The sequence below is a fragment of the Embiotoca jacksoni genome, unplaced genomic scaffold (genome assembly GCF_022577435.1).
Source record: "Embiotoca jacksoni isolate LCO1_2020_lvr unplaced genomic scaffold, fEmbJac1.0.p SCAF_35, whole genome shotgun sequence".
Taxonomy (NCBI): Eukaryota; Metazoa; Chordata; class Actinopteri; family Embiotocidae; genus Embiotoca; species Embiotoca jacksoni.
The window spans coordinates 3,594,132-3,616,931 of NW_027185387.1; the positions used below are offsets into that span (position 1 = coordinate 3,594,132).

The 22,800-nt window shown below is 41.6% G+C and overlaps 3 protein-coding genes across 14 annotated transcripts in view; 1 reads left to right on the plus strand and 2 right to left on the minus strand.

Moving 5' to 3' along the window:
* The window catches only part of myo9aa (myosin IXAa), a 101,469-nt gene extending 93,799 nt beyond the window's left edge, over window positions 1-7,670 (minus strand). For 4 of the 8 annotated variants that reach the window (XM_069165689.1, XM_069165685.1, XM_069165686.1 and 1 more), the window contains exon 1: window positions 7,159-7,668. The gene's annotated coding sequence lies outside the window, so the exon portion shown is untranslated. Of the gene's footprint in view, window positions 1-7,158 lie in introns of all 8 variants that reach the window. The other 4 variants (XM_069165690.1, XM_069165687.1, XM_069165692.1 and 1 more) reach the window with 3 other exon arrangements.
* Window positions 7,671-7,677: 7 nt separating this feature from the next.
* On the plus strand, window positions 7,678-10,111 carry senp8 (SUMO peptidase family member, NEDD8 specific). 3 transcript variants are annotated; one of them, XM_069165693.1, is made up of 2 exons: window positions 7,678-8,041; window positions 8,665-10,111. In XM_069165693.1, exons 1-2 carry the CDS (start codon window positions 7,903-7,905, stop codon window positions 9,345-9,347), a joined length of 822 nt encoding a protein of 273 aa, XP_069021794.1. In that variant the 5' UTR covers window positions 7,678-7,902; the 3' UTR covers window positions 9,348-10,111. The 3 variants fall into 3 exon arrangements, with proteins under 3 accessions (XP_069021794.1, XP_069021795.1, XP_069021796.1); XM_069165694.1 differs by having other exon boundaries at window positions 7,678-8,008; XM_069165695.1 differs by having other exon boundaries at window positions 7,970-8,447.
* Window positions 10,112-19,004: 8,893 nt separating this feature from the next.
* The window catches only part of gramd2aa (GRAM domain containing 2Aa), a 30,395-nt gene continuing 26,599 nt past the window's right edge, over window positions 19,005-22,800 (minus strand). For 2 of the 3 annotated variants that reach the window (XM_069165645.1, XM_069165647.1), the window contains exons 11-12: window positions 20,621-20,725; window positions 19,005-20,097 (exon numbers count right to left, since the gene is read on the minus strand). In XM_069165645.1, coding sequence (XP_069021746.1) covers window positions 20,094-20,097; window positions 20,621-20,725 — 109 coding nt within the window. In that variant the 3' untranslated portion in view covers window positions 19,005-20,093. Of the gene's footprint in view, window positions 20,098-20,616; window positions 20,726-22,800 lie in introns of those variants that run through there. The other variant, XM_069165646.1, reaches the window with a different exon arrangement.

Consider the following 22,800-nt stretch of genomic DNA (forward strand, 5'->3'; position numbering starts at 1 on the left):
AAGTCGGTTTATTTTTTATGTTGTCATACTCGACCGACAGCAACTTGAACCAACTACATGGAATCACATCCATGTGTGTTACAGAGCAGTCAGCTGTCTAATCCCCGTTTTTTAAATCTCCATTTAAATTTTAATTTGCGGCTTTTTGTGTTCATTAAGTTCCTTTCCTGGCTTTGATAAATCGCTGTTCAAAGTTACATATTTAGAATGCCTTTAGGTGGTTTACATGTAACTCGACACCTTTGCCTTCATTCATCCACCCGCAAGCTGACGGGATTGGTTCTTTAGATACGTGACGTATAAAACCCAGACAGCCTGAATGTGTTTTTGAAAATTGCAGACTGTCACTGCAGTTTCAAAAAGAGGAAATGCTCAACCATGCGTTAACTCATTATTTCACTCATGATGTCTTCAAGCAAATATAAAACACCACGTGCACATGTTCACAAGCTGAAAGAAAGCTTTTTCTGTTGGAGGAGGTCCTTTACAAAATCAAATCTTTTGACACAGAGAGACTATAAGTAACTCGGATAAACAGTCAGAATTAGAGAACCTCAAATGCAAATCATTGAGGCCACAGAAGCAGTGTATGCCTCCAGCAGCTGATAGTAATGACAGGTCATCTAGTCTAACTCCGGGTCTGCATGTTAAGCATTATTTTAAGCACATCTGTTTAGCGTATTAGGAAAAAACATGACCTGTAATTACAGGGCAGTGTTACAGAGGCTCTCACTGTCTTCTCTGAATGGGGGGGGATGACTGGTGTCTTACTGCCTTCAGCAGACCGCAGGCTTTTTGAAATCTGAGCCTTGTGGTGCAGTCAGAGCCGCAGTCAACAGAGAGACGGCAAAGAGCTGCTGTTTGATGATAACGCAAGTTTGGTTGCAGGCTTCAAGGATATGACGGAATATGTTGGCGAGAATCTCCGGAGAGGCTACATGTAATGTTCCGAGTTCGCAGTTTATTGCCCGCCCTAAACTTTAAGAGAGACGAAGTGAAGTGACATTTGGTGGTGGAACATGAAATGAACGTGACTGTCGAGGCTAAAGGAAAGTTCCATCCTGAGATAATATTTCACTGTTGCTAATAAAATGTAAATTACATGTAATGAAAGAATTATCCTGCGTGGAAACATCGTTCACCTACTTTTTTTTTTATTTATTTTACTACCTTTAGATTGTGAATTCCTTCATTTCCCAGAATGCCTTGCGACAGCCCCAGAAACATGCATGGGCTTGTTTTATTCCGCCGGGTTTCTTTTGCAATGAGCGACAGCAACTGTAAAGCGTGACCCAGACAGACAGCAGTTTGTAAGACAAGCGAGGACAAGCCTCGCGCCTGTGACCTAAAACACCATATATATATTGTTTGTTTTGTTTATATTGGTCTACTGAGTAAACAAACATGGATAACTTCGATTAATTTCTGACTAAACATTGGTCCAAAGGTCGAGAAAGAAACTGTTAGAAAAAGTGATATTTTACCATTTTTAGGTTGTGTAAAATAATCTGCTGTCAAACTGATGTAACTGTTTGCGAAGTTTCCGAATGTGAAACCATTTTTATCGACAATTAATCCTTTTTTTTTTTTTGTGCTTTTTATCTGATTGATTGTTCAAAACCAGTTCAAAAGGTTCATTAAAATGCCCCAGGCCATATAACACTCCAAAGGGTCAGTCCACAGAGAAACGTACGCAGCCTTTATTCAAGAACTGTGCCATTTGGACTTCCGTAAGTTTGTGATGTCACAAACTCATGCTCGTTGATATGTTCGCCTTGTGCACGGCCGACTGTTGAACCTTTTATCTGGAAGAAAACACCAAGCGGTCTTTCCATCACCAAGTAAACAAACGACAAGGCCAAACAAAAACTGGGCATTCATTGCTCAGAAAGAAGTCAGCCAATCAGAAGAGAGGTCAATACATCTTAAAGAGACAGACACAAAACAGCCTGTAACATTCCAGACAGAAGTTAACGAGAGGTGGTGTGAAACTATACTGAAATGGTTATTGGTCCATAAAACCACAAAAATATATTTTTATTGATGTAAAGACAACAAATAAAACACAAGAGTGTAAAATAAGGGACCTTTAAATGAATGATAAAGTACGGCAGATCTACATTTAAATTCTCGTATACTTATTCAACCAAAACAGACCATGTGTCTGCAGAAAATCAAGAACAAACTACTCAGTCCACTCTCTGAACAATACTTCATTGTCTCTCTCAGCTGAGAAGGTCAGAACAGTCCAACCCTCCATCTGAACCCTTATTGAGCTCATACTGGCTTGGACTCTCCATCTCCACTTTCATAGTTCACCTGTTCTGCAGCGCAGCTCAGCCAGCATGACATGGAGAGCAAAAATATTTGTTAAGCGGAGACAGCTTCACCATGAAGTGGACTCTTTCAGTCTGAGTGGGGGACCTGGACTTTGTGGAGACAATAAGGACCCTCCAATCATCTCAAGGGTGTCTGACCATCAGCGTTCAACCAGTCAGAGCAATGAATGTGGGCCATGAAATGCGTCAGTGGGAAAACGGGATGAAAGCAGGTGGGTGCCAGACTAAACAGGCGCTACACTGAACATTGTATTTTTCTTTAATGATAAATGTTATGACCTTATAAGGATCTCTTAGATGATGATGATGATGTTTGTTGAGACCGACAAAGAACGACTATATGTATGCACCTTCGAATCACAAATAATTTAATAAATCACAGGTCACGAAAAGGAAACACTCAGACAGCACAAACCTTCGCAACGACCGTACAATCATCTAACTTGTTACTTTTGTTTAATGCACTAATTGTTTATGCTGACCTCAACAGCAAAGTCTGATACATGCAAGTCATGTCACGGCATGAAAAACTTTATATGATGTAAATCCAATTACATCTCATTAATACTACATTACGGAGTGGTATTGTCCTAAATGTCTGTCTGAGTCTTTCTGGATGAATTATATTTTCCATCATTTTCCTTCAATAAAACCAAAACAAAAGTCTCCACTTACGAACCATTACTCCACAGTTAATGATCCGACTTTTTCCATAATCGCCAAGTGGCCCGTTATCATCTGCTCATTTACTACATTGATAACTATTGTATAGATTAGACAGGGGAAGAATGCTCGCTATTAGTGAGCGTGTATTTGAAATCCATCTTATCACAGCCCTTTTACTGTCAGTTGCCCACACCTATCTCCACTCTTCCTCCCCTTCAGCCTCTTTCTGACGGTGAACAGACTTCTGTAAACCGCCAGAGTTTCTCAGATAAGAGCGGCGGTGTAGAGCAGAGACACCAAACTCCAAAATGTCTTTCGTCTTGTCCTCCTTGACGAGCTTGTATCCCAGAAAAACAAATCAATACATCATTTCCTTGAGGTCTTAATATTATATTTGGCACCGAGTGGGTGTTATGAAACGTGAAAACAAACCCAGCTCTCGTTGGTTAAATATCCAAACGAATATTTTAATATTTCCTGATGCTATGTTTAAGTTAAGGCCCATGCTTCAATGGTAATGACACTTTTGAAAGCTATTTAAAGTGGTTTCAGGGCAGAGCTGCTCTGCTGTATTGTGTATCATTAAACAACTGCACATGCCTGAGGATTAACTGTGGGCCCTCTCCTGTCTGTACCATGAGGCTGCTGGGGGCCAGGAGCTATTGTCATAGCTATGTCACAACACACACAAAAATTCAGCAAATCACAACTTTAGTTTGGCCTTTTGTCATTTCACCTGTATGTCGTCCTGCATAGCGTTAACTGGCAATAGTGCTGTCCATTAAGTAAAGTGTTCTTCTGAAATTAAGACTTTTAGGAGTGCTTTTACACCATCACCAAAATCAGAAACATTCCTCCACCAATTATCAGTTTCCACAAGCTCATCCAAGACGTTAAACATCCTCCTCCTCCTCACATCAAAAGACAAATTAGGTTGCAAGTGAGCAGCCGTAGCCACATTTAACGTCATCATTTAATTAAAAAAAAAAGAGGCACAAAAAGGTTTTAACCACTTGCTTCTCTGTCCAAAATAAAGACACTGATACAAAGTGAGCTGCCAACAAGATCAGTGTTGTTTGTCCACTCTGTTTCTGCCGCCTATTGTGAGGGATTAATTAAAAAGAATAAGTCAGGCTCGTTTCACATAAACAAAATTGCAAAGAACAACACGACGCACTTTCTTCTCTCCAGCTACTGTTAGCACCAGTGAGTTAATGAGTAGAAATGCAAAACGTGGGGAAGCCGAGCCTGTGAGGCCAGAGCCTGCCTCATATAATGGCCAACCAAAGAAAGGGGAGCTTTGTTCGATGCAACACAAGCAGGTTTAATGACTTCATATGCATGCCAATCACTTGCGCCATACAATCCCATCATGCGGCCGCAACACTTTTCAGGACATCCCGATCATGTGGGCCCGGACCGTGCGACTGGTGTTCTCCCCAAAACATGAGCTGCCATTCGGATCAGCAGGTAACACCTCGGGGGATGATGATGAGGATGAGGATGAGGATGGGGTCATTCCCATTATCAGATTATGCAAGAGACTGCGGGAACAATGCTCAGAGTCACTCACTGGAGCTTTAGTGGATGTGCAAAGCACTAGTCAGAGCCCAGAGGATCGTTACCTCAACGATAAACAAAACAAAACAGCAGAAACTGCAGCTCTGTGAAAGTGGTCATTTATCATGTCGACTTCTTAAAGCACCAGGAGTTAAACATCACACTTACAGTCCTTTGGTAATCAATTAAAGCTAGATTTTTTTATTTTGTGTGTGGTATTTAAGCATGTATAGGCATGTGCATAACACAATAAATACTTTATTTTCCTGTTCAGCTCGAACTCTTATCATCATACTATGTGTTTTCTGTAGTTTATTGTTGGTTAAAACAGTAGAAATAGCAGCATCATCTTCATCCTTCATTTCAACCATTGAAGATGATATTCTAGTGATGCTAAAATCAACACGGCACACAATATAATACTGATAGCTGTACGGTGGGCAACACAATCAGGTTCTAGAAGCTCAGGCACATTTTATAGTTCAGAAAATACAAAATGATGTACAAAGATGTTGGTTTTTTTTTTACTGCTAATGTATACAGTATCTGCCATTACTTTTTGAGAGGAGAAGAGGACATATCATCAATGACAGTCTATGAAAGTTTAAAACGTTATTCACTCAGTGGCCACAGTTTCAATTGCAAAGACATTAGGAACTTGTATGAGCTCATGGACACATGGAAGCGCCAAAATGAGGCCAAGCTCTGGTCTAACCGGGTGGCAGGACATTATGTACAAGATGAAAAATCCTCAAATCATTAATTGATTCCCTGTGAGAAACCCGAGTGAGTCATAACAAATGGACCGAAAAGGTTTCTTAAAAGCCCTCACAAGTATTCCAAGAAGACTGCGTCCAACTACCGTACAGATGAGCCCCTGCAAAGACTCCCATCCGAGCTCTCCTCTCTTTCAAACCACAGCTTCAATCTTTCAGGCGGTGTCGGTGACATCGCTCAATGCAGCCCGATGTGATACAAAACTGAGGCCAGTCCTTTAGAAATAGCAGACAGAGGGCCTGTGGGGTGTCAGATGTCAACAGGGACCAGTTGCCGGAGTCTCAGTCCAGACCGCCTCTCATGCAGCTGTCTCTCCTCAGACCTCACATTCCTGCAGGACAGGCCCACTTTACTCTCATCACCTGTGCTGATCTGAGGGCGGGACCAGCTCACAGCGACGTGAATTCAAGTCATTTTCTGTAGTTGTTTGCAGTTATGAAAGAACACAAATGTTTTTACCAAATGAAATCACACACAAAAAAAGAAAAACAACAGGTTAAAAGCATGCTCCGATAATCACTGATCGAAATTTAATATGGGAATTACATAATTGTCGCAAAGACAGCGAAGAGCGCCCTGTTGGTGTGTGTGATTCAGACCTCTGACTGGATTGTCCTCTGTGACGTCTGCCTTTGTTGCATGAGCTTTTCCATCTCTCCCTCCTTTCATTTTCCTTGATGTCTGTCTAAAAGATGACTCCAAAATACTGCAGATTAAATCGGCAACTGCAACAAGGTCGCCTCACTTTAGACTCGGCACACACAATGTAGGCCACAGCCTCAAAAATAATACCGAAATGGCATCAAGCAAGATAAAAATAAAACCCATTCGGGGCCAGTGGAGCTGCATATTGCATGCGCCTGAAGTCGACACTCTGCCCACTGACAGACTGAGACTGTGCGCCCATGATTCAGCAGCTTCTTCACCCCATTAGACCTCCCTGTACAATTGCAGTTGCTTTGCACTCTGTATTGCCTTCACTGCATTATAAGCTGCACTGTCTGACCCCCCTCTAAATAATACATGTAAACATGTACCCCACCCTGCTGCAGACACACACTCACGCACCTTCTTTTCATTTCTTAAATCAGACCTGAATTCAAAACACCTGATTCATGTGTTCTGGAAAATGGTTGCAATGTCTTCTCTTTTTTTCTTCTTCTTAGATTTTATATTATTTGTGCTGTATCATCCTCTGTGTGTGTGTGTGTGTGTGTGTGTGTGTGTGTGTGTGTGTGTGTGTGTGTTAAGCCGTGTAAGCTTCGTTTAAAAGGGTATTAAAAACATCAATGGGCCCAAGAATTACAGTTGAAAATGAGCTTTCTGGCCAGATGTAAAACATTTACACAGCACTGACGCAAATGAATGTGCGTTATCAACAAAAAAAAACTGAACTAAAGAATAAAATAAATCCAACCTGAAAGGATCAAATAATTGTCCCTCTGTAAAGATACAATCGGTGGCTTTAGATGTAGCAGTCTGCATTTGCAATGTTGAAAATGACAGATCAGTGAGCAGCAGCTTAAACTTTTTACAAGCACACATCACACACACACGCACCAACACACCTTTTGACTGTGACTACTCATTTTAACAATAGCGCCGACTGAGCCCAAACACACACACACACACACACACACACACACACACCTTAAAAGCATGCTGACTGAAAACAATTTAGCAAATTAGATGAGATGAAGAACAAGTTTTCTTACAAAGACTCAAAGTGATTCATGGATTTATTGGCTGCCTCCAGCCCCAGAGCCTGTCGTCCCGCTGCGGGGCACCACACCAGTTTGAAATGCATCACTCTTACCTCCAGACGTGAGCCGAAGTAAAAAAAAAAAACTGAAGTGGGACTCGAGTTTTTTTTCCCCGTCTCTTGTCAGGCTGGTCTGCAGGAGTCGCGGCACACTTGTAGCCACGCAAAAACGTCTCTTTTTAATTCCCTGCAAGCATTTCCCAGTGAATTAATTTGTTTTCTTCTCTCTCTCTCTCTCTCTCTCTCCCGCCGCTCGCCCCCCCCCAGAATAAAGTCCTCGGAATTCAAGTCTGCGTTTCAACACTCGCGCATTTCTTTTTTTTTTTTTTTTTTTTTTTTTTTTTAATCCGAGCGTGTTTTGCAGTTTGAATGTAATTAAAAGGCAGTCCTTCGCAGCTCGCTGGAAACTCCTCTCTCTGCCGTGATAATCAGTGCGGCCATTCCGAGGCGCGCAGCAGTTGCGCGTTCACGCTGACCATGGGCGGAGAAAACAATCCGAGAGGGAGGACGCAGCGAAATGACAGGAAGTGACCGGGGGGGGGGGGGGGGTAATACGACGGCGACGTGTAACGCGCAAAGCACGTCGCGTGTTTTTAAATGGCGCATGAATCAAATCTGAGGCTCTTTTTTCTTTCTTTTTTTTTTTTTTTTTCTTTTTTGGAGTTTGTAAAAGGACTGCCGTGGTGGGATTTGTGGTTCCGTTTTTAATCTTACGTACATTTTATAATCTCGGCCACCGATGACGTTCCGGCGCTTTGCGCGTAAAATGAACCGGACCGTTTACGCGCGGGCACCCGGATGAAACCGGCCAATCACGGGCGAGCTGTCGCAACGTGTTTACGTTTCTCCGACGGCGCTTTACGGTCAAGTCACTGCAATGAGGGACGACTCCGCACTTTTCATGGTACTTTTCATTTGAATGTTATCTCTTTTGCAGGTACGGACATTACAAACAAACTGCACGTATTTATTTTTTCCCCCCTCCCCGTACGACCGAGCGCGCTTTCGTGTTACGCAGGAAGCGGCCCGACTTTGTTTTAGCTTTTAAAGTGTGACGGTGAAAAGTGGCGGTTAGCTTTCGTTCAGGCTAAATCGAGACCGTCCGCAGCAAAGCGAGGGCTGCTTTGCTGGCAAAAAAACAACAACAACAACAACAAACCCAGCGACTAAAACGCATTGCAGTAAAGTGGCATTGGATTCATGGCCGAGCAAACGTCATTGTAAATATTTGGAAATCGCTCGTTATTCCGATAAGTACGCAACTAGGTGACGTCATTCCACTTTCGTAACGACCCACATCAGCGATCTTAAAAGTCTCCACAAATCGACAGCTGGATCCGTCTGTGAGTTTTTTTTTTAGGTTCACTTAATATCATTTTAAACATCATCTTACTTGTTCGGGGGTTTGTCCCGGTTTCGAGAAGACTTCAGGGTGCTGTGCATTTATTGTATGAGAAATTATTAGACTGTATTATCTAAATGGGTGTTGATTAATCTTCTGATGACATTAAAAAATTTAAAAAAAAAACACATTCAGCACTGAAAGACTGTATTTTTCAGACGGACGCTCAGTGAAGATGGACCCCGTGGTGCTGAGCTACCAGGACAGCCTGCTGCGGCGCTCCGACGTGTCCTTACTGGAAGGACCTTACTGGCTCAACGACCAAGTCATCGGCTTTGCCTTCGAGTACTTTGCCGCCGAGCGCTTCAGGGTCCTGGGGGAGGCCATCATCTTCATCAGCCCGGAGGTCACGCAGTTCATCAAGTGCGCTTCCTGCCCCGACGAGCTGGCCCTGTTCCTGGAGCCGCTGGACCTCGCGTCTCGCCGCTGGGTCTTCCTCGCTGTGAACGACAACTCCAACCACGCCGCCGGGGGCTCCCACTGGAGCCTGCTGCTCTACCGTCGCAACGCCAACCACTTCGCCCACTACGACTCTCAAAACGGCAGCAACTCGCTGCACGCGCGCCGCATCGCCAGCAAGCTGGAGCCCTTCTTGGGCGCGGGGAGGAAAGCGCTGTTCGCCGACGAGCCCTGCCCGTCCCAGCAGAACAGCTACGACTGCGGCATGTACGTCATCTGCATCGCCGAGGCCCTGTGCGAGAAGGCCAGGGTGGAGGGCTCGCCGCGCCTGCCCGCGCAAACCATCACGCCGGCCTACATCACCCAGAAGAGGGCCGAGTGGTGCAGACTGATCCAGAGTCTCGCTCAGAATGACCTCTGCTGCGCTCTGTCTTTCCCTTAGCACGCCGATCGGGGGGGGGGGGGGGGGCCCTGCCCTGCCCTCCCCCCTTCTCCCCCCCTCACTATATGCAGAACGGCTGCGTATCTGCAGCCGGAGAATCTGAACGCACTCCTTCAATACGATATACAACTATATGCGAAGTATATTTCTATTACGGTCTTATCATAATCCATAATACTCACAAGTTGAAAAAGATAAAGCAAACGTTACGGGTCTTTTTAAGGACTCGAGAGAGAGAACGGTTGATGTCATCGCTTCTCCCGTGTTTGCGCACAGCAACGTTACAGTACGTAAACAAGAACACCAGCATGCCTATAAAACTATATTCTAGCCCTTGTACATATTCGGCGAGGACGGAGAATGTGTCTCGCGGACGAGGAGGCACGGACGTTTCTTTTTCTCCCGTCGTATTCGTACGGAGCGAACGTAGAAATGTTTACGCAAATTATTGCTCAGGGTCATTTTTTTTTTTTTTTAAATGAACTGAATTGACAATAAGAATGTGCATCTTAACGCCGGCTCTCCTTTTACGTCGCGCCCGTTCCGGTCTTTGTTTCTCGGCGCGAACAGACGTCGCGTCTACGAGCACTTTTAGTTTGGAAACGGATATTTCGCCGCGCGAGGGTAAGACGTGCGCCGAGTGTTCACGGGACAGAGGGCGATGTCGAGTGGTGGAATGTGTTGTTATGTTATGCGTGTTAAAAATGATCGAGTTCATTGCTGATTGAATAAATGTGACTGTTGTCACACTTTTGTTGACGGAATGGTTCGATTTCTCTGGTTTTTATTCGAGGTCCCAGCTGTCTTTTTTATTGAGTTCAAGTCTTTTTCCTGTAAATACAGTGACATTAATTACCAGAGAAGTTCATTGTATATTATTTGGAATGCACAATTACCTCATTGAAGAAATTACATATAGCGTACACACATTTACTGATGCATAAATGTTGGATTGAACTTCCGTGTCAGTTTTTGTAGCTCAGAAGTCCCAAAAAAAAAAAAAAGTCTTGTCTACGGCTAAATGAAACCTTTGCTCTTAAGTAGAATAATCAGAACCACTGACGTAGTGACACATTTGGTTTATAAGAGTAACACAACATTTGATCCCAAAATGTTAACACTATTTTTAAATTGGTGTTGGATACTTTAATTTTGGGATTATTTTTGGATACCATCAGTAAAATATGATAGGAAAGTGTGGCTGGAGTTTTAAAAAAAAAAATGATAGTCGTACAACATGAATCGGCAAATTGGTTAAAATAATCCAAGAATGTGACAAAACATTCAAATCCAACTTTTAGGACAGACGGTTTGTTACATTGTTTGTGCTACAAACAATGCAGTCAGTGCTCGAAATGTAATTTTTTGTGAGAAAGTAACATTATTTACTCACAGGAGTGGAAGTCTTGGTGGAGAGCAGCAGAATGAAGCTGAAACACATAAAAGGCAAAAGTGTGCCCTTTTTTCTATTCTGCAAAAAAAAATATCTGCAGCAGTGAAGAACGTCTCACAACTGAAACAGATTCTTTCTCTTCAAAGTGGGAATAAATTTCAACAGCTTTCATTTTTAGAAAAACAATGAAGATCTCCAAGAGAGTCACAATGAAGAACAGATGGGTGACCTACTGTACCCGCCGACATCACACAGGAAGGACGAACTATTCTTAACTTTCAGCTTCACTATCCAGAATCTGACTGTGGTCTCTTAACAAATTCATGAGCGAGCATTACAAACCGAGTCTGAGCAGGATTGAGTTCAGGAGTTTCTAGATTCAGCAAAGTAATGCTGACCACGTGTGGAGACGAACAAGAAGTTCACAAAAACGTCCTTTTGATTCAGCCGGAGGGAGAGCGAATGAATTAAAAGATCACTGTCCTGTCTTGTGTTACACCGCTCTAAACCCAGAAAGCAAAAGACGCAAATCACAATTTGGACAAATATGTATTTAGTTTCCCTTCATGCGTGTTCTAAAAGCAGCCTGGTAAAAAAAACAAAAAAGAAAATTATTTTAATAAGGGGTGTTTTAAAACGTGACAAAAATCAATCCAGCACATTGTACACTGTTTTTAGGACTAACTGTGTAACTGTGTGGCAGACAAAAAAAAAAAAAAAAAAAAAAAAAGGGCCATCACCTCCTGATCTGGCTGCCTGCCCTGCTCTCCTCTTAAATCCACACCGCTCGGATTGTTTCTACCCTCCGCTCTCCTTCCGCTGGCACCCTTGTGCTTCGTCTACATCCCACGGGCATATTTCACCCGGAGTAACCAGTCAGACGAGACATCAGGGTTTACTATTGTCCTCATAAAATGCCACAAAAAGCTTGGGGCATTCCCCTCCCTGGCAGCACGCTGCATTAGTGAAACAAAGTGGCCGGCGAAAGGCAAATTTATTTAGACAGATTTGCCTCCAAATGGTCGATTAATCAAGTCACGGGTGCTTTCAAGGAAGCACAGCTCTCTGTTTGCCGTCATTGCTCGCTACCCCTCGACATGCAGTAGAGTAAGAGTTTTGGTTATGATTTGAAGCAATAGGACTTTATTATGCACTGAATCACGGAATAACCTAAACTGAGATGGATCAATTTAAACCCTATAAAATCCTGTACTATGCTTTTTGTTCCTTCGGCAAATTATGCGTAGCTCTCCCTGGCATAAAACGAAGCTGCTCAGTGTTTGTGGTTTTACTCTGCTGGGAGTCCACACCGGGTTCATTGATAATCTCCACCCTTGGGAGAAAACAGGTCATTTTTCTTTTGGACCCTCAACATGTGTGCAGGTGAGCTGCTGTGAAGTGAGCTCAACACACATCTGAGGAAAAAGTCAAGACAGCAGATTTGCATTTGGAAACAGTATTGAAAACAAATGTGATTAAAGTGATTACAAACCAGAAAACAATGAGAGTCCAGAAACAGTATACTGTATATAAAAGTGTACTGTGAAACTGATCAGTTCATCAGGATGAATTATTCCACTTCAATTATGTTTATAAACCCGGGTTTTTCAAGTTATAGTCTTTTTTTTTTGTAATCCTTGTTCTTCATTCTTTTATTCAATTTAATATACAAATTTTTAACACTTTACTGTTTTTTTTTTGTTTTGTTGTTGCATCAATTTTGTGTTTTAATGTGAAACAGTTTGGGCTAAGTGTTTCTATAAAAGATGATATATAAATAAAGCTGAGTCGAGTTGATAATTAATTTGAATTAATTACATTGACGGGGTGATTTTGTTGTATGAATAAGGTACAAATAAAATGCTGAGCAGCTGTAAGTGATAACTGCAGGTACAGCGGAAGAAAACAGGACTAAGCGGGGAAAAGGAAGTAAGCGGTGTGAAATTTTGAGGTACAGAGATTTTAGGAAAATCATGAATATATATCTAGAAAACGCAACATTTCACACGAGTTTATCTGAAATGTTGTTTTTCTTACCGTTTTCTCCATTTTGTTCCTGTTTGCTCGTGAGAATCTGTAGCTTGACTTGGATATGCTCTCCAAAAAGAGTTAAAACAAGTTCCCGAGTATGTCAAACTATTTGGTTTTATTTTATGACCACAGATATTCCTTCATTTTTTTATGTGAATAAACACAGAGTGAACTCACTCACCGCTGTTCTTCATCAGCAGTTGTGTGTAATTGATGTCAGGAGCAGCAGCCAAGGTTTCCCCTCCAGAACCTGCAGGTGCTTCTTATTTACTCATCAGATAGACGTCCTCAGGCCACACACACACACACACACACACGCACACACACACACGCACACACACACACACACACACGCGCGCACACACACACAGGTCTATAACATGAGCTCAGAAGTGTCTCTTAAAGTAAAAATCTGTTTTGGGAGTGTCGGTTCTTGTTCACTACATCACTTCCTGTCACGACACATCTGCAGCCAACTGCAACAACCTGGAACATTTATAGCTTCATAAACAGCTGCATGCGTGAGAGTAGGTTCGATTAAAACATGCTATCGAGAGGCCTGAAGCGACACAGTTCCATCCTGGACAGCAGCGTCTGCAGATGTGCTCTGCACGGTAACACGTTACGGGAGCTGTAAGTAGGTCACGTCCACATCACAACGTCAGAAATGAGAAGAGAAGGCGGGAATTAGATGCTCCGCTGCAAGTGCAGTGTGATTCCCCCCCTCCCGAGATGAAGGTCACCATTGTGCTGCACGTTAACAAACTGTACCGGCGGGCTGCAGAAGTGCCAGCCGGGCTGGTCCACCTCACCTGCCGGGATCAGGCGGTCAGTGATAATATGTAGGTCAGTTATTGTATGGCCAGAAAACTGTTGGGAAATTACAAATCTTTAATCCGACAAAGACACAGCCGAGAATCAGAAACAGGAGGCTCCGGTTTCAATGTGGAAAATATTTAATTAATCCTAAAATGTGATGTGAAACAGCAGCACCATTGAAAACACAGCAGGAACTGCGTGAACAGTTAATGTGGTGTAAATAATACTTGACTTTTATGAGCATCTTGTGGAAATCTGGGAAATGGAAGAATATCTTTTCTACAGAACTCTGCAAATTGACTTATAACCGATATAAATAACCTGATAATTCCCATAAATTTGCATTTTTAGCATCGGGAAAAGGCATACTTGAGTCACCAGAGAATAATAAACCTCTAACTTGTCCGAAGGTTACCTCCCACTGTAAATACCAGCACCTCTGGGTCACAACTTTACACTTTTATTTTTTCAAAGAATTAACAAGAAGTAAAGTGTCGATTGGTGACCTTTAAAGCTGCTGCTGCCGCCGCCGCGCAGATTTTGTCGCCTTCAGACAGAGGCGAGCATGCCGTTTCCCCTTTTCATTTATTTGTGTTAAGTTGAGCTCCAAGCAAGAAAGAAAATCAGCATAATTCCAACAATATGTCAAACTTTGAACGTTAGCAAATTACAACAATTAATCATTCTGTCTCTGTTTGGCTCAAAGTAAAAAAAATAAATGGTGTAATGAAAACTAATTGTTCTTAGTTACGCCCCACACATGCGTGTCTTCTATTTTATAGCTTGTGTCACTTGGTGGACACTCGTAACTAAAGTCGCAGGAACGCTGAGCGGCGAGGGGCTGCAGATCTTTCGGCGATGGGCTTCGCTGGGTTGAATTAGTGATCGCTGGAAGGAAAAGGAAAGAATCCAGAGAGCTGATGAAGTGCAGATGCTAACGCAGAGAGAGAGAATAGAGAGAGCGAGAGAAGCAGACTGGAAGATGGAGAGCGGAGAGGACAACCGAAAGGTACGCTCGATTCAACCGCACGGCCATTTTCACATAGACGACGGTTAATCCGAGCGTGAAAGACTCAGAACTTCACGGTTGCTTATCATCTACAGAACAGGCTGCGGTTCAACCTGTCAAACACAGGAGGGCATCGTGAAACGTGTGCTAAAGTAGACTTCCACTCAAATTCCCAGCTAGAAATATTTAGTTTTATACAGTTTTGTTTTTTTTTTGCTTTAAGGCCACATTCTTAACCTAAATAAATATCATACATTTAATGGTCAGCACATTCCAGGAGTTATTAGTGCTGAAATCTTGTTATATATTTAATAATGTATTACAGATATACTCTGACTTGTTCCCCATAATGACTTTCAGCTCTCCGGAGGATGGGTGTTGCTCTCAGTCAATGGCGGGCAGATGGACAAATAAATATGGTGACGCGATCCAACTGTTTGTGAACACGGGCGTGTTTGCGGTCGCAGCCGACCTCTGTTCATCAAAACACGGTTTAACATGTGGCTGCAGTGCATTCTGGTCCTTTGAGGTCGTCTGGCAGGAGATGAATCAAGTGTTTCACCGCAGTTTTGTCAGTCAAACTCTGAGGTACGTTTTCGTACCAAACCTCAATCGTAGCCCGGAAGGATGTAAAACCTGACAGGAAAAACACATGAATTTCACATGCGCAAAAACTCACATGTGACCACACACACACATACGTGATGTTGCACATGTGAAACTTGTGTTTTGCCCGTTTGGAAACGTGTGGAACATTTTCATGTTTACACGACGCAACGTTGAATGCGTGAAGCTCATGTAGATTCCCGTATGAATCATTTTCCACGTATTTTCCCCAAGTTATCAAAGTTATCACGTGTTGCAAAATGTGCAAAATGTGTGTCAGACACGCGATCACGTGTGTAAAACATGGGAAACATCTTTCTTTTTTTTTTTTTCTGTAAGGGAAAGCTTCTTAATGGCTGCTTTCTTATGAAAATAAGACCAATCCATGTCTACTAAAAAACAGTTTTTTCACAGTGATTTTTGATCTCAAGCTGAACTGTAGATACACATTGAATAGTAAATCAGGGTAATGTACATTCTTACACATTAGATATAACGCTTAACACTTGTCACGGGATATGAACGATTTTTTTGTTCTCTAATGCAATTTCATGGCAGGTTGTTTTTTTTGGAGTTATTTACATAAAACACATACATTACATTTTAAAGAAAATTGTAAAACAAAGTAATTTCATTGCTTCAGTGCAGAACATTTTCCATTGGATGTATGCCGTGTGTAATTCTCTCTGGATATTTGGTCCCAAAATCCCCTCGCAGAGGAAGAACTATTTTTTTGTCTTGCAGTAAAAAAAACAAAAACAGCTGCTCTCACTTCGTAAATGGAATAAAGTGCAGTGCTCCTGGGTTGTGATCTTTGCAGACATGGACACGTTTAATGCCCCACTGAGGTGATGTGTTCTTGGAAAACCTCCAGCGGTGTGTGCGAGCATTTCCCTGCGCGTAATAAACCATTACCGTGAAGTTACACTCGGCATTCTCCTTCAACACCACGGAGGTCAAAGGTCGCCCGAAGAGCATTCCAGGACAGACGCTACGGCTCCCCGGAGGTATGGAGGAGGCTGCAGCTTGTCTGGCCATCTGCTCCGACCTGCCCCCCCCCCGTCACTCTGCACTCACACACACACACACACACACACGCACACACACACGCACACACACACACACACACGCACACACACACACACACACACAAAGAGTTACAGTAGTTGACCCCTGACCTTTGTGCTCCTTGAGGTCTCCAGAAGGCTTGCGGTCCAACTGAGACTGACAAACAAGGTGCCGCACGAGCTAATAACTACAATTACTTTGTTTCTACTGTGCTTTTACGACTCACTAAAAATGACTGAAGGCGTCAAAATATGGATGAATCAATGAGTGAACATAACAATACAAACAAACGTAAACAAACAATATAAAATTCCAAATAAAAACATTTGAGAATCAAACGTCAAAGTACTCACGATAGACCGGAATGAACGCTCGTAGTATTAAATAACTACCATATTGGATGTTCATTACTGATGGATCTATTTCATGTAAATAATAAGTGTAATGTAGAACAATAAATTGAACATTATCTGAGCTGATCATCTGTTTTGTGGGTAAAATATAAATCTGCAAAGGAACCTTTAGTGTTAAATAAATACAGCAGAGAAAAAAAACATCAAATAAAGCACAAGTAGTTGTATTTAAGCCGACCTCGGTACTCAGGATTGTGTATATCAAATCCACCGTTGAATGTGTAATCATGTAAACCATTAAGGCGTGGTAAAAAAGAGATCAGCGCTCAGAAAAATGAAGATAAACAAGCTTGCAACTCACTCGCGCCAAAAATAAATAGCTCAACAATCTCAGTGCTATTGATTGTTCTGCCAAACCACGACAGTGAACCAGAAAACTGAACATCAGGAACATGAAAGTAGCTCAAATAAACTGAACTGAGCTTTGATGTCACACAGATTTCACAGATCTTTCCTACATGGTTTTTAAGTCTTTCTTTTCCAAACGTGAAATGTAGTTCTTGGAAACGTTCTTCAGAGGTGTAAAAGTAACAGACTTTCAGGATCTGAGACACGGTGCTCTTCTGGAGGATATTCGTAAATGTAGTTTCTGGTTTTAGAGGGAGAAAGAAATCTGAATCTTCCATCAGTCACCATCAGGAGGGTTTGGATGAAGGTACGGTACTTTAACGTCATAAACCAAATCTTAAAGGATTTCACCTCCTCATTCCTGAAGTTGCTTCTTCTGTCCATTTATCCACATTATTTTCTGAAGTGGAGTTTTGTGTGGTTACTTTTTGTCAGTCAAATAAATATGGCTGGTTACATGTGCACTTGTACATTCACATGTACCTCTTTCAATTAAAAAAAAATTCTCAGTGATGCTTTCAGTCTTTTCAACTTACTTTAATTAGAATAACCTTTATATATAGATGCGATTACTTTACGGTTCCTGAATATAGAAAGATTAAACAGTAATTTCAATGTTAGCAAATTTATATTTTCTAAGGGTTTGGGATTTCTGCTTGTTTTTGAACATGAATTAAATCATGTGTTCTGTAACTATACTGACTGGAAATGATCTAGAGTCATTTTAACAGATGTGGCATCAACCAATATCTCATGTCAGATATTAGAATGAGCTCGTATTACATGAAGTGAAAATCAAGAGTCCTGCACAGGTTTGATCGTCATCAGGTTTGTTGTGGATTTCAGACGTTGTCCCGGACGCTGCTGTCGTTTCACCCTCTGAATCAGATGTCTTTCTCTCTTTTTCAAGCTTTAGACAAAAATACTGAGGAAGAGATGTGACTGTACAACTGAGTTTACTACAGTAAAGCCAACTGTTATTAAAATGATCCATTTTCCTCAGTGGAGAGTTTTAGTTCACCACGATCGAAGCATAATTTTGGAGATATATTGAATTGTTTTATTTACAGGAGAAAATATAGGAAACTTGTGCCAGACAAAATCAGAATAAAGATCAAACTCTTTGTGCTGGTTATGCATTTGATTGAAGTCATTTCAGATATTGTTATCAAAAATGTTGTGGTGCTGAACGCCGTGTGTTCACTAGATGTCAGTGTAGGTTCTTATCCTGGTGTTTAGTGAAGCCAATGGTCTGAAGATGGCCTTTTTATTCAATCAGATTGAATTTAACAGGCAAAGGGACAGATCCAGAAAATTTGATCCACAATCTTTCTTTAATAAACTCCCGGAATGAGTTTCTTCCTGTTTCTGAGAATATTCTCGTTAAAAATGAGAAATAGTTCAACCTCAGGGTCAAATGTCAACAAGGACTGTCTGACATTTACGTTAGGAAATTACAGCTGAGTATCACTGTTTTCATTTTAAAAGCTTCTAACTTCAGCTTGCTTAATTATCACATGGTTTTCATGCAGGATGAGAAAACTCAAGCTGCTTCTTGAGTTTATTGAGCCTTTTTAAACCCCATCAGGTAATATCAAACGTTTGTATTAACATATTCATGACTACAGTAACGGCTTGTTTTTGCTGAGTTTCTGATCTGTTCGTTTTAAAAATTACAACCCATGAAAACGGCGACAAGTTATTAAATATAAACTGAGCCCGGTGCCAGTGTTGTACTGCCAACGCACCGCACCATATGTAATATATTAAGCACCGCCTGCCTCTGCCAACATTGTGCTCCGTTTCTGTAATTCAGGCTGAGTTGTGGAGGTTTCTAAAACTTGCAGCGCTGTCGGGAGTCGAGCCTTTCTGTGGTTATGTGTGAGGCGCCGATACGACAGGATGGAACGGCGCATTGTAAAGTCTCGGCACCCAAAACGAACGAAAAACAAAGCGAAACCCACAAACACTTGTTTTTGTTTATCTACATTATGTTTGCCAATTTAATTTATTGGGATTTCTCAAACTATATACATATTGTATCAGCCATGTCTGCAAAATCAGAAATATATAACTCCGTTTGAAATGTATAGAAGGAAACACCCTGGCCACTCCTTTTACACAGCAGATTAGTGAGGCAATTAAAAAACAAAGATTTCGCATGTCATTTAACCAACTCATTCACATTATAGTTAACACCCTCGAGTGGTGTTGTCGCTCCGGTACGTCACAGTTTAAACGACAGGTAACTTCACTCAGTCCAGCGTCTGTGCTTACAGCATCACTCTCTTCCATAAATACCTTGAAAGTACCTATTATCAAGCCCCCCCCCCCCAAAAAAACAAACAAATTAAAGATCGAAACAGCTACATACATTTGAAATAATGGTTAAAAAAAAAAAAAAAAGTGCATTGTCGTTGCTAGTTTTAACCTTCCTACTAAGGGCTGTGGCAAAATCTAAAAAAAAAAAAAGAAGAAGAAAAGGGTTCAGTCTTCTTGTTATCAGTCGGAATATGTTGGATATGAATGGACGTCTGCTGTAACCAAAACACACCTGAAATGTCTTTACTGTCAGATTCTTCAAGTAATTAATGTGTTGATTTGTCTCTTACCTGTCCTTCTTCCTCAAACACCAACCTTCATCATCCGTCACCACCTCTAATCGCCATCAGAGCTACAAAACAGCAGGAATCTCCTCACTATTTCAGGACCTCTTTACACTGCAGTGTCACGTGGTGAAAGATGAAACGTCCGTGAGAGGGACGGGCCGTTGCAGATGATCACAGTCTAAAGTTAAAACCTACTTTATATTCAGAAATAAATAGACGAGTCAGTTTGCATAGTCTGGAAGTGATCACTGAATCGGAGCAGCCTCCGTGGGAAGCCTGGAGTCGGGTCGATGCTGCTTCCTTCGTGTGTTGACAGCCGGCGCGGGGCGGTTGGGTCAGCTCTGGGGGCTCTGAGCTGGTCCTGGATCTGTGCAGGAGGGCATCGTCAACTCCAAGCATGAGGAGATTAAACAGCAGCCAGCCGGATTGGGTCACAGCGGAGAGCGGTGGTTACCTGGACGACAAGAAAGACACCTGGTTAGTGGATTAAATGGAGGAAAAATGTACAGCTGTTTTTACAATTTTTGAATCATTTCACTGGTCTCAACACATACGTTGATGTGCAAACATGTGCAAACCAACAGAACATCTAATTATCTCGAGTCAGACATGATTTGTTTTACTTATTTAAAAGCTTAAATATAAATTAGCTTCGACAAGAAGCGCTCTTTAAATAACATCTAATGCATTTATCCAATTTAATGTGACAATATTTGCACTATTGTCCCTGTTAAATTAAAATATATAAAATACAACGTACCTTATAATAATACCATATAATGAACATATATTAATGTTATAATTGTCTCATAATTGTGGTTTATTTTGTCACTTATATCTAAATCCAAACACCCATGTACGTTGAATGTTTTTTTTTGTTTTTTTTTTTATCTTTGGTATATTCATGTGCTATATTGTGTCACATCTGTCGCATTGTGTCTACATCAGTAGTGATGATGTAGCTGGCGCAGCGTTACCTCTCTCTCAGGGGCAGATTTGGGTTACTGAGGAAGGACAGCTGCTGCTCCAGACTGCACACACGAAAGGCCAAGTAGCAGGACGACAGGATGAGGAGAATAATACTGACGGAGGAAGAGGAGACACGCGTTTGTTAACTCGCACATTGTTTTTATGATGACATTGGACACTGTGATCGCCCTGCTGATGTGGAGGAAGAGAGGTGTAATGTCCCTGGATGAACGCTGGGTGGCACTGTTCGACTTTCTGTCAGCATCACGCCACTACACGGCTCCACAACAGCACATGTTAATAAATCTGTCTTAAAGGAGTCAGAGGAAAGAAGTCATGACGTAGCACTTCAATGGTTTTTAGGGCCCGAGCACCGATGGTGCCAAAGCCCTATTGGTCGTCGAGGAATTATTATTCCGCGTTATTATTATTCTCTGTAAACAACTGCATTTTTGGAGGCTTTTTCATACTCAAAAACTCATGAAAGTTGGTACACGCGTCTCTCCTGGCGTTTTTAAAAACTTCGTATTTTAGTGGAGTCGCGAGTGGGTGTGGCCAAATGGCAAACAGATGCCCCGGAGGCTACATTGACCTACACGCACGAAATTCGTTGGACGTGTGTATCACACCGAGATGGACAAAAAGTTCCAAGTGCACCATTACGTCAACTCAACAGGAAGTTCGCCATTTAGAATTTAGTCGCCATTTTTGGCGATTCAGACATGTTGTACTTCAACAAACTTCTCCTACAGATTTTGTCAGACCGATTTGAAATTTAGTCTGTGCACTCTTGACATGTTTGGAATTAAAATGTATCAAAATAATTTATTTTCATAGATCGGTGTGCCCGTGGTGGCCAAAAAGGGACCCAAAAGTCATGCTATAGCATGTCGTCCAAAATGTGATAAAAAAAAAAAAGAAAAGTCATACTATAGCATGTCCTAAAAGTGACCCAAAAATGACTTTTGGGTGACTTTTTACTGTAGTATGATTTAAAAAAAACATCATGACAAAGGGGGGGGATTGAACCTCAAACCTTCAATTTTGATAGGCAATAGTTCTAACCGCTACACCATCAATCTTCCCAGGAGATGACCTACATTGTGACAAATCTTTGGCTCACTGCAACCTATAACTCCACCATCCACAAATACTCATTCAAATGTGACCAAAATTGCCACAGACATTCTTTGGATAGTAGATATACATGTTTTCAAGGGGGTCTGAAGTGATATTAAATATCTTCCTGTATTGTGTAGTGTATGCAAAACTTTTTCAACTTCTCCAAACATTTCAACTTCACTAAAAGTTGAATCACCATCAACAGGCCAAGGTGGAATCTGAACCATTAATAACAACCTTGGTGAAGTCGAATCTTTTACCTGTTGAGTTAACCAGACTGTTGGTTGTCACTGGAAGCTCTGAGTGAACTCCGTGATACACTTTCTCCTGCCACGGCTATTTTTCTGGTGCCCAAGATAGTCCAGGGGTCTACGACCCCGCTTCAGAGATGGAAACAACCTCATGGTGACAAGGGTTCGAGCGCCGCTCAGGTATTACACATGGTTCACTGAGAGCTTTATAGCCACATCCCCATAATAAGGTTCACTGAGAACAAATCCCTCTAAGGGTAAGCTACATGGTTCACAGAGGGGGAATGTACATGCAGTCATACCAAACCAAAGGTCAACTACAAAACTCAAAACAACAATAAAAATCCCCCCAAAAGAGACTTCTTTTTTTTTCATATTTCAGACATGATATAGTATCAGTATAGTGGTGTTAGAGCAGTTGCCTCACAGTGAGAAGTAACTTGAGGCATGCATGTCAGTTCAGAAAAAGGTCATACTCCAAAAAGTGATTAAAAAAAAAAAAAAAAAAGTCATCCAAAATATCCAAAGTATGTCGTCCAAAATATATATATATATATATATATATATATAAAAAGTCATATGTTGTCCAAAAAGTGACCCAAAATTAATTTGTGTATAGAGTATAGAGTACATAGTATAGCCAGGGCAATGCGGCTAAGTTTGATGTTTTGGCGTGACACAGGAAGTTGATGTTTAAGGTCAAACGATGCTCCAAACCTCATGAAACTTGCATCAGGCACCAACTTTCATGAGTTTTTGAAAATGTTAAAGCCGCCAAAAAAAAGGCAATTTTTTTTTTTTAATAATAATAAGGA